The sequence below is a fragment of the Callorhinus ursinus genome, unplaced genomic scaffold, assembly GCF_003265705.2.
Source record: "Callorhinus ursinus isolate GAN/ISIS: 27379988/994484 unplaced genomic scaffold, GSC_fseal_2.0 scaffold4, whole genome shotgun sequence".
NCBI lineage: Eukaryota > Metazoa > Chordata > Mammalia > Carnivora > Otariidae > Callorhinus > Callorhinus ursinus.
The window spans coordinates 141,181,408-141,194,696 of NW_027397066.1; the positions used below are offsets into that span (position 1 = coordinate 141,181,408).

A 13,289-nucleotide genomic window follows, 5' to 3' on the forward strand; every position below is an offset into this window, starting at 1 on the left:
CAGGCTGAAGTGATAGCTCCATCACTGTGTAATCTCAACTGCCTGTAAAGTAGACGACACCTGTCCTGTTAAGCACCACAGGTGACTGCGGTTCACTGTCAATTGGTCAGAACTAGTCTTATGGCTCCAACTCGACTGTGAAGGAGAAAAAAAAAAAGAAGGAAGATGCCTCATGCACACCAGAAGGAGAGGACAATTGGGTACGGTGAACACTAGTGACTTCTATGATACTTCACCTCTAATATAAAACTGTAATATCCTTCTCCTATCTTATTGTATGGATTTAATGTATTTAGCATTTAATGTATTGTACAGTACATTTATTGCAGTAAATGTGCACATATGCTGGTCAATATTACTCTTGTGGAAAATGAAGAAATATTTAGGAAAACCAACTAGCTAAGATATTTGGGTTTGGGATTTATTTAAAAAAATAATGTGATCTTGCTATGCCATGAGCCTATAACAATGGTAATAATTGCATTTACTTGGTATTTACTGTGTTCCAGATACCATGCAGTAATTGATTTTCATGCTTACAATGACCTTATTTTGAATGAGACTCATTTTGAAACTAAAGATACATCCCGACAGAAAGTGAAAGGATAGAGGACCATCTTTCATGCCAACGGACCTCAAAAGAAAGCTGGGGTAGCAATTCTTATATCAGACAAATTAGATTTTAAACTAAAGTCTGTAGTTAGAGGCACAGAAGGACACTATATCATTCTTAAAGGGTCTGTCCAACAAGAAGATCTAACAGTTGTAAATATCTACACCCCCAACATGGGAGAAGCCAACTACATAAGCGAACTGTTAACCAAAATAAAAAGACATATTGATAATAATAGGTTAATTGTAGGAGACATCAATACTCTACTCTCAGCAATAGACAGATCATTTAAGTGGAAAATCAACAAAGAAACAAGAGCTTTGAATGACACACTGGACCAGATGGACCTCATAGATATATACAGAACATTCCACCCTAAAACAAAAGAATACTCATTCTTCTCGAGTGCACATGGAACTTTCCATGTGCTGGAACAAATAATCCTAAAATTTGTATGGAATCAGAAAAGACCCCAAATCTCCAAGGAAATGTTGAAAAAGAAAAACAAAGCTGGGGGCATCATGTTGCCTGATTTCAAGCTATATTACAAAGCAGTGATCACCAAGACAACATGGTACTGGCACAAAAACAGACCTATAGACCCATGGAACAGAATAGAGAGCCCAGATATGGACCCTCAACGTTATGGTCAAATAATCTTCGAGAAAGCAGGAAAAAATATACGATGGAAAAAAGACAGTCTCTTCAATAAATGGTGTTGGGAAAATTGGACAGCCACATGCAGAAGAATGAAACTCAACCATTTTCTAGAACCACACACAAAGATAAACTCAAAATGAATGAAAGACCTCAATGTGAGACAAGAATCTATCAAAATCCTACAGGAGATTATAGGCAGTAATCTTTTCGACATCAGCCACAGGAACTTCTTTCAAGATACATCTCCTAAGGCTAGTGAAACAAAAGCAAAAATAAACTTTTGGGACTTAATCAAGATAAAAATCTTCTGCACAGCAAAGGAAACAGTCAACAAAACAAAGAGGCAACCCACAGAACGGGAGAAGATATTTGCAAATGACACTACAGACAGAGCACTGATTTCCAAGATCTATAAAGAACTCAAATTCAACACCCTAAAAACAAATAATCAAGTCAAAAAATGGGCAGAAGACATGAACAGAACTTTCTCCAAAGAAGACACAAAATGGCTAACAGACACATGAAAAAATGTTCATCATCATTAGCCATCAGGGAAATTCAAATCAAAACCACATTGAGATACCACCTTACACCTTAGAATGGCAAAAATGGACAGGGCAAGAAACAACAAATGTTGGAGAGGTTGTGGAGAAAGGAGAACTCTTTTACACTGTTGGTGGGAATGCAAGTTGGTACAGCCAGTTTGGAAAACAGTGTGGAGGTTCCTTATAAAATTAAAAATAGAGCTACCCTATGACCCAGCAATTGCACTCCTGGGTATTTACCCCAAAGACACAGATGTAGTGAAAAGAAGGGCCATATGCACCCCAATGTTCATAGCAGCAATGTCTGCAACAGCCAAACTGTGGAAAGAGCCAAGATGCCCTTCAGCAGATGAATGGATAAAGATGTTGTGGTCCATATATACAATGGAATATTACTCAGTCATCAGAAAGGATGAATACCCAACTTTTACATCAACATGGATGGGACTGGAGGACATTATGCTAAGTGAAATAAGTCAAGCAGAGAAAGTCAATTATCATATGGTTTCACTTATTAGTGGAACATAAGGAATAGTATGGAGGACATTAGGAGAAGGAAGGGAACAATGAAGGGGAGAAATCGGAGGGGGAGACGAACCATGAGAGACTATGGACTCTGAGAAACAAACTGAAGGTTTTAGAGGGGAGGGGGATGGGTTAGCCTGGTGATGGGTATTAAGGAGGGCATGTATTGCATGGAGCACTGGGTGTCATACAAAAAACAATGAATCATGGAACAGTACATCAAAAACTAATGATGTACTGTATGGTGACTAACATAACATAATAAAATAAAGTAAAAATTAAAAATATTAAAAAATATATATATTAAAAATAAATTTCCCAAGGATATCTTTGAAAGAATTGAATATGGGTATGACGGGTGTACAGGTTGATAAAATTTTTTGTTTTTTTTCACCTATAACTTTTCATTTTGTCATTTTAATTCATGTTTCATGATGTACTGATTTATATTCATTTACTTGTTAAGCTTTTTATTGAAGTATATAGCAAATAAGGTAAAACAGGCATTAGGTAGTACAAAGATGGCAGAAATTCAAATACAATTGAGGAGAGAAAATACGGATTATTTAAAGAGACTATTCCAAATTGTCTTGCCCCAGGAGGGAATGAGGTATGTATTGTTTATAGCTAACATTATGATGATCTCTTTAAAGTGTTCATTGACTCAATCATTGATAAAAGTTTCATGAAGTCAAGTTACAATTTTTAAAATATTTTTAAAACATAGAAGTAAAAAGCTGATATTATTTCATACAAAATGTGTACCAGTATGAATGAAAATGCTTTTTTCATTAATCTCAATATCAGTTATGTTTTTTTAAATATCAGTTAAAATGTTAAAAAAAAAACCTGCAGGGAGCTCATATTATTATTTATTTATATACTTGTACCACTGTAGGTATGATAGATTTTAGCATTTTCTTACTTCATCTGAAAAATCTGGTATGCTCCACTATATTTCATTTATCATGAACAAGCAAAAGAGAAATAAATGTGCATTGGTCTAGCCATTGTTTTTTAAATCAAAGGCAAAAATTTTATTAATTGTGTGTATGTACATGTGTACATGCACATACTTTTATGTATCAGACAAAACAAGTGCATTACTGATGACAATTCTGTTTGGTTTGATTTTCTTTCTCCATTTTTTCCCCAATTAGTGGTCTCACAAGTGAACTAAGCATAGAGCCCCGAATGACCCATTACCTACAGTCACAGTATCATTGTATACAAAACATGTCATCAAAATGTTCATTTCAATCAAATGTTTTCTTATAAAACTTTCTAAATCCACTCTAAATAAGCTATGAGCAGGTCATATGAATCAATGTTTATTTTGTGAATTACTTTTCACATCTTTTTTTGGTTTCATATAAAATGAAAATATGTAAATATTTTACAGAAAATAAAGAACTCAGTATCTATCTGTTTTATTAATTAATTAGAAAATTCTAGTGATTTTGATATTTTTGCTTAATTGACTTTATTTTGTTAAAAGGTTGGCAGAAATACAAGGTTTGCTTTAGGCTACATGTCCTTTCGATAAACGTTAAAATGTTTTACATTTGTTTTTAATTTAGCTTGTTCCCTGGATAGTGTTAGGTAACATATCCAAATTTTTATGCCAGATATGCACAACAAAAAGCATTTATGAATTTCCACATTAGATTTTTGACATGTCAGGAACTTTTGATATTTTATTTATATGTTTCTACTTTTTTCTTTTAATGAGTTTAAATTTTAGTTTGTTGTGATTCAGATTGTCTTGTAATTTTTAACTTACATTTGTACTGCCTCTAATATACAAAAGCACAAATGTTAAAGTAGTTTGATTCTTTTTAACCAAAAATGCTCCTTTAAAATTTTGATTTTGTATCAAGGGTTCTTTTTAAGATTTCAAAATACATCATTTTTTAGCCAAATGAAATCTAAGAAATAGCTTGTTTGATTTTTTTCCAGTACTGAATGCAATTACACTATGTTATGGGCTAGGGCTAAATCTATCATCTATCTTTCACATTAGAATATTAATTTCATAATGATTTTGTTCACCAGTGAATCTACAGTGCCTAGTATAGTGCCTGGGTTAGAGTCAGTGCTCAATATTAATATTTTTGGTATAAATAAATAATATAGTAATATTGAATTAAAATATAGAAAATGAATTAAGTGATGCTCAAGATACCTAATATACATCACAAATAGAATTTTATACACATATATACAAATATATATTGTACACAAACATGTACTTTATATAAAGTTTAATAAGGTAAATATTTTCAATTTTATATTTACTGTTGAATTGGTTGCTTTCCTGGGAGCCTGAAAGATAATTAAAAAATAGCTTAATTTAAAAAAATAGCTTAATTTCAAGGCCATTATATTTGCTACTTTAAATCCATTTACTAAACTTATATTTAGAATTTGTAGGTTTTTTTGTCCTCTTCCAACCATCTACAACTTATATTTTATAATTCTTATACATTTGTTAAGTAGATAAGATTATTCTATCACTCTTCAAAAATGCTGTTACTATAGAAATTTAGCTCAATATTTTAATTATGATATCACAAAAATGGGTTTAAAAATAACACCCTCAAAAAAACTTTGCAATTCTATGTCAAATGAAAAAATTAAATGAACATACAAAAATCATTTTTTAACATATACAGGAAAACAATATCCAAGATGCCAAGAACTCTGATTTTGAAATTCAAAATTTTCAAAAAACTTTCCTAGCTAGTTTGTGATGTATTCGTTTTAAAAATCAAGGAAAATATTAAGAACCCTTCATGCTTTTATCTATAACCCAGAAAATCATTAAGGAACAGTTTAATTTGGTTACAAGATTCTTTATTTTGTAAACTATACATAAACAGTAAAAAAAAGAAAATGCATTGTACTTTAAATATTACATAAAGTCAACATTGAAGTTTATTTTTTAGTGTGTATAAATCAAATGGAAATAATTCACCAATTTTACTTTCAGTGAATTGTATATTGGGAGAAAAGTTGACCCACTGTTTAAATTATGATACCAATGTGTAACATTCAATAGGGTTTTCCCTTTGTATTATGGGCACAAAACCATAGGTCTGATATACTTAAAAGTGATGGTTTGCCAAAATGTCTACACAATTAATTAACATGCTAACTTAAATACAGCAATTAAAGTAATTTTTGTTACAGTTAAATCTTAAATGCTACTCTACACAATAATTATAAACAAGTCCACATGGCAATTATGTAACAATAGAAAAAAGAAAGAAACATAGTCCATTTCCTCATTCCAGCAGCAGTACCTTTACTGGTATTAATTTGTTAATTAGGTGTGCTTATATATTGCCTAATATCCTATATTGGTATGCATGCTAAAACCTTTCTATTTCTATTTTGCAAGGCACCATACAATACAGTCTCTAAGTTGCGACACTAGTAATAAAAATGGCATAATTCTAGGATTAAATGCAAATTTTTATCTAAAATAGGAAAAAAAATAAAAATTAAGACTTTTAAATTTGTATTGAGGCAAATGACAAACCTTTTGTGAAAATGTGATTCAAATGAATCTTTCCTTTTGTCTTCCTACTTTAAATTCTGCACCCTAAATTGCTGGTCAGAAAGATAAAGAAATCTAGAAAGGTAAAGAAATCATGCTGTTTAAGAATAGAAAAAAATCTACATGAGAATGCTATCCGAATTAAAATAAAAATTAGAAAAGACAACTAAGATTTTAACTTTCAGAATCCATGGTTTTCTGTACTTGCCATTTTGTAAAATATCCTAGCATATCCAGAGTAATGTCATAATTGAAAGCATCACTATTAATGTAAACACGATGGAGGACTCTACACTTGTCACTGTTTTTCTTACCCTGTGGTATCCCCTCACTCACTGTAGGTTTGGGAAGATGCTACTTTGGAATAGCAGTTAAGGTCATGATTATTTTTATAAAATCCTTGGGACCCAGGTCACTAATAAGTTATTGTAAATTCAACTTAGAATCTCTCTCAGAAAAATAACGTATACAACCTCAAGCACTGGTGGTTGTTTTGTTTGTGGGAGATATACATAGTTTGTTCTTATGAAAACTATTTGTTTATATCAGTAGTTCTTCCTAACTTTCTTTCATCCGGCTAGACTCCATATGCATTTTCTTTTTCTCTAAGGCATATCAAAACTCAAAGTCAATGATTCTGATTTAAACATGAAGTTCTATGACATTAGCTCCAATATTTGAAATAATTATACAAAATATATGTGAGTTTTAGAATCATTTTGTTTTGGGGCAAGAAGGTCATTCCAATAGGTTACCACTTTGTAAATAATAGAAATGTAGAATATATTGATCTCAGCTCTCATCAATCAGATGTATCCATCATGGTCATCACCACCATCATCATCATCCCCTTCATCCTCATCATCATCTTCAATTTCATCTTCATCATTCATAATATCATCTTCATCATCTTCGTCATCAGTCCATTCATGGAAATCTCCACTTGCAAAATCTCCAGAGATCTCAAAATCAATAGCTTAGGGAAAAAAGTAAGCATTAATGTTATTAATGTTATTTGCCTGAGTAGTGGGATAATTTCTGGGGGATATAAAATTATGATGAAAATTAAGCAAATTAGGGATGCCTGGTGTCTCAGTCAGTTAAGTGTCTGCCTTCGGCTCAGGTCATGATCCCCGGGTCCTGGGACTGAGTCCCACACCAACGCCTACTGACTCCTACTTCCTCTGCCTACCATTCTCCCTGCTTATGCGTGCTCTCTCTGACAAATAAATAAATAAAATCTTTAAATAAATTAAGCAAATTAATAAAATTTTACTTTACTCTCTAGCTTATTTAACAAAGATAAGGAAAAATCCATTCTCTAGCATTTGTGGAAATTTGTGCGCTAAAAAGCAGAATCAATGAGATCTGATATGCGATATTTTCAGTTCAGTAATATTGATCTCAGCTCAGTTTTTATAGAAGTCCATGTGAAACGTTGAAATTCACAAAAAAATTTAAATTTCTTCTATTAGTATAGTAGGCAAAATAATTGTTCCCTGAAGATCATCACTTCCTGATTGCTGAAACTGTGAATGTGATGTTAAATGGTAAAAAGGACTTTGCAGATGTGATTAAATTAAGGACCTTGAGATGGAGAGATTATCCTGGATTATTCAGGTGGGCACAGATGATCACATGCATCCTTAAAATCAAAGAACCTTTCCCAGATAGAATCAGAGGGAGATGTGACTACAAAGAGTCAAGGAGATGCAACGTTGTTAGCTTTGAAGTTGGAAGAAAGGGTCCATGAGCCAAGAAATGTGAGCAACCTACAGAAGCTGGAAAAGGCAAGGAAACAGATTCTCCTCTGGAGCCTCTAGAAAGTATGCAGATGATATTTAGTTCAAGACCCATGTTGGACTTCTGACATAGAAAACTGTATCTGTACGGTTTAAGCCAATAAATTTATGGAAATTTATTACAACAGCAATAGAAAACTAACATAGCTAAGTCAGCACTTTAAAAAATATTCAGAAATACATTCATTACTATTTATGGAGGCCATAATGCACATATATCTCATTATATTTATTTTTCAACTCCTCAAATGTTAGTGTGTATTTATCTTCTACCCTTTCTAATATTTTAGTCTTACAAGTTTTTGGTAGCTAATTAAAACAAATCCTATTAATGTAGTCCAATGTTTATAAATTGATATCATAATACAACACACTGAAATCTCCATATCTTATGTGAGGACAATGTTATTTCTATCCTCCTACATCATGTTTCTTAATAATTTCAACATGCTAAGAAAACTCAAGTTATGTCCTCAAAACAATTTCCCTCTTCACTCATTGAGTTCGTCTCCAATATAACTTTTATTTACAACATTAAAAAAGTTAAAATTCTTTATCCATCACAGGCATCACTGATAATTGTTGTAATTAATAATGCAGGCATTTTAAATTATATATTAGAAAGATATGTTCTTTATGTGTTAAAGTTATGTTAGGCATGTACTGAATACTACTTCATCCTACTTAAATCTAATAACACTGGCTAGAAAACCAAAACCAATCTACTAAAAATGTTATGGAATAAATAAATGCAGAACAGGCATTTAAGCACTAGATGAAATTACCTTTATATAGTTTACCATTTATATTTTTTAAGCAATCACAGTCTGTCAGTTTAAAAATTGACTTAAAGAGGGCACCTGGGTGGCTCAGTCAGTTAAGTGTCTGCTTTCAGCTCAGGTCATGATCCCAGGGTCCTGGGATCGAGTCCTGCCGTTGGGCTCCTTTCTCAGCGGGGCGTCTGCCTATCCCTCTCCCTCTGCTCCTCCCCACCCTGCTTCTACTCTCTCTCTCAAATAAATAAATGAAATATTTCTTAAAAAATTGTATAAAGGAGATAACTAATCATTATCTAAAATATAAGACTGACCAAATACTTTATTTTCATTTTTGGTTATGTATATTAATTGAGACACAATCCATTAATTACTAGTACATATGTGTGTACATGAGCATGTGAGTGTGCATGTTGTGTTTTTGTGTGTGTACAGCTAAATGGCTTTTGCAGTGAAAACCACCATTGTGCAAACAAGAATACTTATTTAAAATTTGAATTCTGAAAAAATATTTTATGAAATAAAAAAGATACCACATTTACAACTTTCAAATACATGTATGTGATGCTCAATTTAACTGTAGTATTATTTTTAGGTCTATACATAAACATCATATTCATAAAAATAATTAGAATATTAATTATAATTACCCTTCAAACATTTAAACTATGTTTTTTCCACCCAAATAAAAAGAAATATGCTCAGATAGCTTCAACTGATGGTCCTTTACTTATAAAATGTTAGCCTTTATTTGTGAGTTTGCCTGCATACTTCCTAAGTCAATTTTTCCAAATTGACAGACAAAAGGGTGCTATATGGGGACAAGGCACACGCTAGGGTTAGCTGACCTGGAAAAGAGTGGGTGACAAGGGTCTGCCTTACTTGAGAAGAAAACAGGAGGTACTTAACATCATTTCTGTGTTTGGAGTAGTGAAAAGAACCCATCTTAAAATACCCAAGTTGTGCCATTCCATATATTATTTATGCAAGTTTTTTATATGCTAGAAATGACTCTTTTTGCCATCCCTCCCCCAATATATTTAATATTCTTTGCATAGAGTATGTCTTCATTGAGATCTTGAACAAATGAATGAGATTCTTAAGAACCTCTCCTGTGCTTGAGAAATGATTAAATAAACAACCCTTCTTCTTACCACAATCTGCAACACCATTTGTTCTGGATCCCATTACTTCGTTTCCATATCTGTCAACACACCAGCACTGTCCAACACTGCCATGGCATTGTGTTGGCTTGTAGTAACCATCTTCATCACATAGGGGGATGTACTGTCCTGTGAAGCGCACACACACACACACACCTTATAAATAAGTTGTGCTCCTTTTTGATGATCACCAATTATGCATTAGTTCACTCAAGACATATATGCATGGAGTTCCCACTCCAGGTTGAGAACTAGTGATTCATGTTGAACAAGATAGGTAAGGTCACTGCTGTCATGGAGCAGGCCATTATGTTTCTTTTGTTAAGCAAATTTACTATTCCTCTTTCTCATTTTGCAAACGGTATGGTTCTCAGAGGCATAACACAGGATTAGAACTTAGTTAATGCCATGTGTATTAAATCATCCAGACCACTCAGCATGGCATACCACACCTTTTACCGTCATCACTGCCAACTTTTTATTTTCATTTCCCCAAATTTTTGTTCATATATTCCAAGCTCTTTCCATCCACATCAAGCTGTTTTCCCCAAATTCAATACTGCTTCATCTTTTCATTTATCTTTTTTCTGATCTGTAATCACTTCCCCTTCCCTCCCTCTTACATTTTAAGACTTGACTTATATATGACCCATAATGTGAAGCCTTCTCTTAACCTGGAGGATTTCTGTTATACTTCTTATGTCGTGTGTGTGTGTGTGTGTGTGTGTGTGTGTGTGTGTGTGTGTGTGTGTAGTTTATCACTGCTTGTTTCCACCACTACACTGTGATATCCTCTACATTGGGAATTTTAGGTTCTCTTGGTTTTGACTGTTATATTAACAACTCTTAAAGTCAGTCTAGTGGGAAAGACAGACATTTATTTTCACATCTACAATATCTAACATAGTATCTGGCACATGGCTAATGATAAACATTTAATTGATAATTTAGAAGTGAATTCACTTTCTTCAATGTTTACATCAACACAACAATGTAAAGTTTAGGAAAGTAGAAAATTTTCTTGTCTTTCCTAACCATTACTTTTTTTTTCCTCAGTGACCATATATATATCACACTATATTTATCTAGTGAAAGAAAAAAAAAGCCTACAGAATAAATCAATAAAACATGAAATTCTTTCAATTCATTTAGTCTCATAACCATATGGGATCATAATTTTATCTCTTTAAAAAGTTCCAAAATTCTGATATATAAATAATCAATTTAATTTTAAAATTTTAAATCTTTTGAAAGATTTGGCCTTTTAATGAAGTAGAGTATTACCAATATGGAAAATCTTCCATGGATTTAAGGCAAGAAAAAATTAGAACAATTTTCAACATTCTTTCTCTACCTCTTAAAAAGCTACCATAATTTGAATATATTTGACATAAAAGCATTATGATGTATAGTCAGTGTGACCATTTAATTTATACTTTATGCCAGTATCTTTTGAAAATGAAAGAGAGCACTATTAAGAATCATACTAGAACTACAGATATCAACCAAGACTGACCCCACAAATAGGGACAGGTGGCACCCTACTCCTGTATAACAACTAGTCAGTTTTCAGATAAGTGCCATTATTCCGCTCAAATTAAAAGAAACATTTCTGGCATTCAGTGGTCTCTAATTATAACTTCCATGTTTATTATATAAAAAGAATAGAAGTGACTCCTCCCAAATGGGCACTAAATATGTTTTCATTTTTTGTAACTTCAAATAATCAAATCTTGACTTTTATCCTTGATCAAATCTAAAATATTTTTCAACTGAAATTCAATGGCTTCTCCCATTGTCCATGGATAAATTTTGCTTTGTGGAAACAAAGAAATCTATGCATGAATGCATTATTTCACTTTTGGGCTGTGGTATGGCAAGCATTTTGTAACAGAGCTAAAAGAAACATGACACATTGTAGTTTTATCATTAGTAATTCCTCACATCTAAAAATCTTTATTACAACAATTAGCCTTTTCATTTTGAACTATGGATTTTCAAGTAATATAAAAAACTCACTTAAACACACAATATTGTAATTACAAAGATAGCATGTCATAATAATAAGATTCAAAAACATTATAAAATTATGTGCCATTAAATACTCAAGGGCATTAATATATATGGGGAAAAAAACAAAGCATCACAGATGTGGTATTCTGCATTGGATCCTAACATAGAAAAAAGACATCAGTGGGAAAACTGGTGAAATCCAAATAAAGTGTAAGTCTTAATTAATAGAATCATAGTAATGTTAATTTCTTAGAATTGACAAATAGACAATGGTTATTTGATGCATAATAAGATGGTAACTTTGGGGGAGGCTGAATAAAGGATGTATGCAAACTATGTATGCAAACCAATCTTTGTAAAATTTCTTTAAAATTATTTGAACAAGAGTTTATTTAAAAATTGTATTTCTAGAAGAATAAACAAAATAATCATGCATAATAGTTCAATAATCTCTTGATTATTTTAATATTTCAAGGCTTTGGGTGAAATTTGTTATCTATCGATCAACTATCTAATACATATATTTACTTGCTAAAAGTAAGTTAGTAAAAAGTGCTGTTGAAAAACATTAAAAAGTCTGTTCAAATTTCCCTGAGGTACTCAGGGCATGCTTTCACCCATCTTTCACCCATTTCTCTCTCTCTGTCTCTCTGTCTGTCTCTGTCTGTCTGTCTCTCTCTCTCTCTCTATATATATATACATGTCATTATTCTTGAATTGTTTACAATAGATTTATTATTAAAGTTTCTGCTGATGCTTTAACTTTAGCATTGTTTAAATCTCTTTTTCACTTAATAACTTTCAAAATGAACATTATATTAGGGTAATAAAACAGACGTAATATCTTTCAATAGGTAAGATAATAAAAGTAGGTTTAACGGCTTTCAAAAACTTCATAAATTTTGTTACTGAAATTCAGTGTAGTCTATCATTGTTGGATTAATATTGATTTTATGTTGCTGTTTCCCTGGGGTTATTTATGTAAGCAATAAAAGCTTCAGAAGAATGATCTATTACTCACCTAGGAGCTTCTTTACCCCTTGCCGCTTCTGAATATTGCTGAGCTCCGTCTGGCAAGGTGGGTCTGCAATGACATTAAAAATGTTCCTTCAAGGATTACAGTTAAACAAAAAAGTATAATTTCTATGTTATCAAAATTAAGTTGCCCTTTACATGGCTTAAAAAGACACATATTATATATTAATTTCTTTTATAGAGTACATACATATCGATACATATATGTGTATCTATCTGCATACGCTGAGAAAGAAAGAGGCAGAGACAGAGGGACAGAGATGGAGAGAGAAAATGGCTTTCCTGGGGCGCCTGGGTGGCTCAGTTGGTTGGGCGACTGCCTTCGGCTCAGGTCATGATCCTGGAGTCTCAGGATCAGGTCCTGCATCTGGCTCCCTGCTCGGCGGGGAGTCTGCTTCTCCCTCTGACCCTCCCCTGCCCCATGCTCTCTCTCTCTATCTCATTCTCTCTCTCGAATAAATAAATAAAATCTTTAAAAAAAAGAAAATGGCTTTCCTAATTACTGATATTAGATTATCTTGATTTTCTGCAGAGAGACCAAATTGGATGAAAAAAAGAATGATTGAAATATTTATATGATGAAAAATGGTTCTTA

At 32.5% G+C, this 13,289-nt stretch overlaps 1 protein-coding gene across 2 annotated transcripts in view; it reads right to left on the minus strand.

The window, feature by feature from the left end:
- Window positions 1-2,862: 2,862 nt before the first annotated feature.
- The window catches only part of SPOCK3 (SPARC (osteonectin), cwcv and kazal like domains proteoglycan 3), a 466,791-nt gene continuing 456,364 nt past the window's right edge, over window positions 2,863-13,289 (minus strand). For both annotated transcript variants that reach the window (XM_073892466.1, XM_025874422.2), the window contains exons 9-11: window positions 12,681-12,743; window positions 9,638-9,775; window positions 2,863-6,881 (exon numbers count right to left, since the gene is read on the minus strand). In XM_073892466.1, coding sequence (XP_073748567.1) covers window positions 6,712-6,881; window positions 9,638-9,775; window positions 12,681-12,743 — 371 coding nt within the window. In that variant the 3' untranslated portion in view covers window positions 2,863-6,711. The remainder of the gene's footprint in view (window positions 6,882-9,637; window positions 9,776-12,680; window positions 12,744-13,289) is intronic.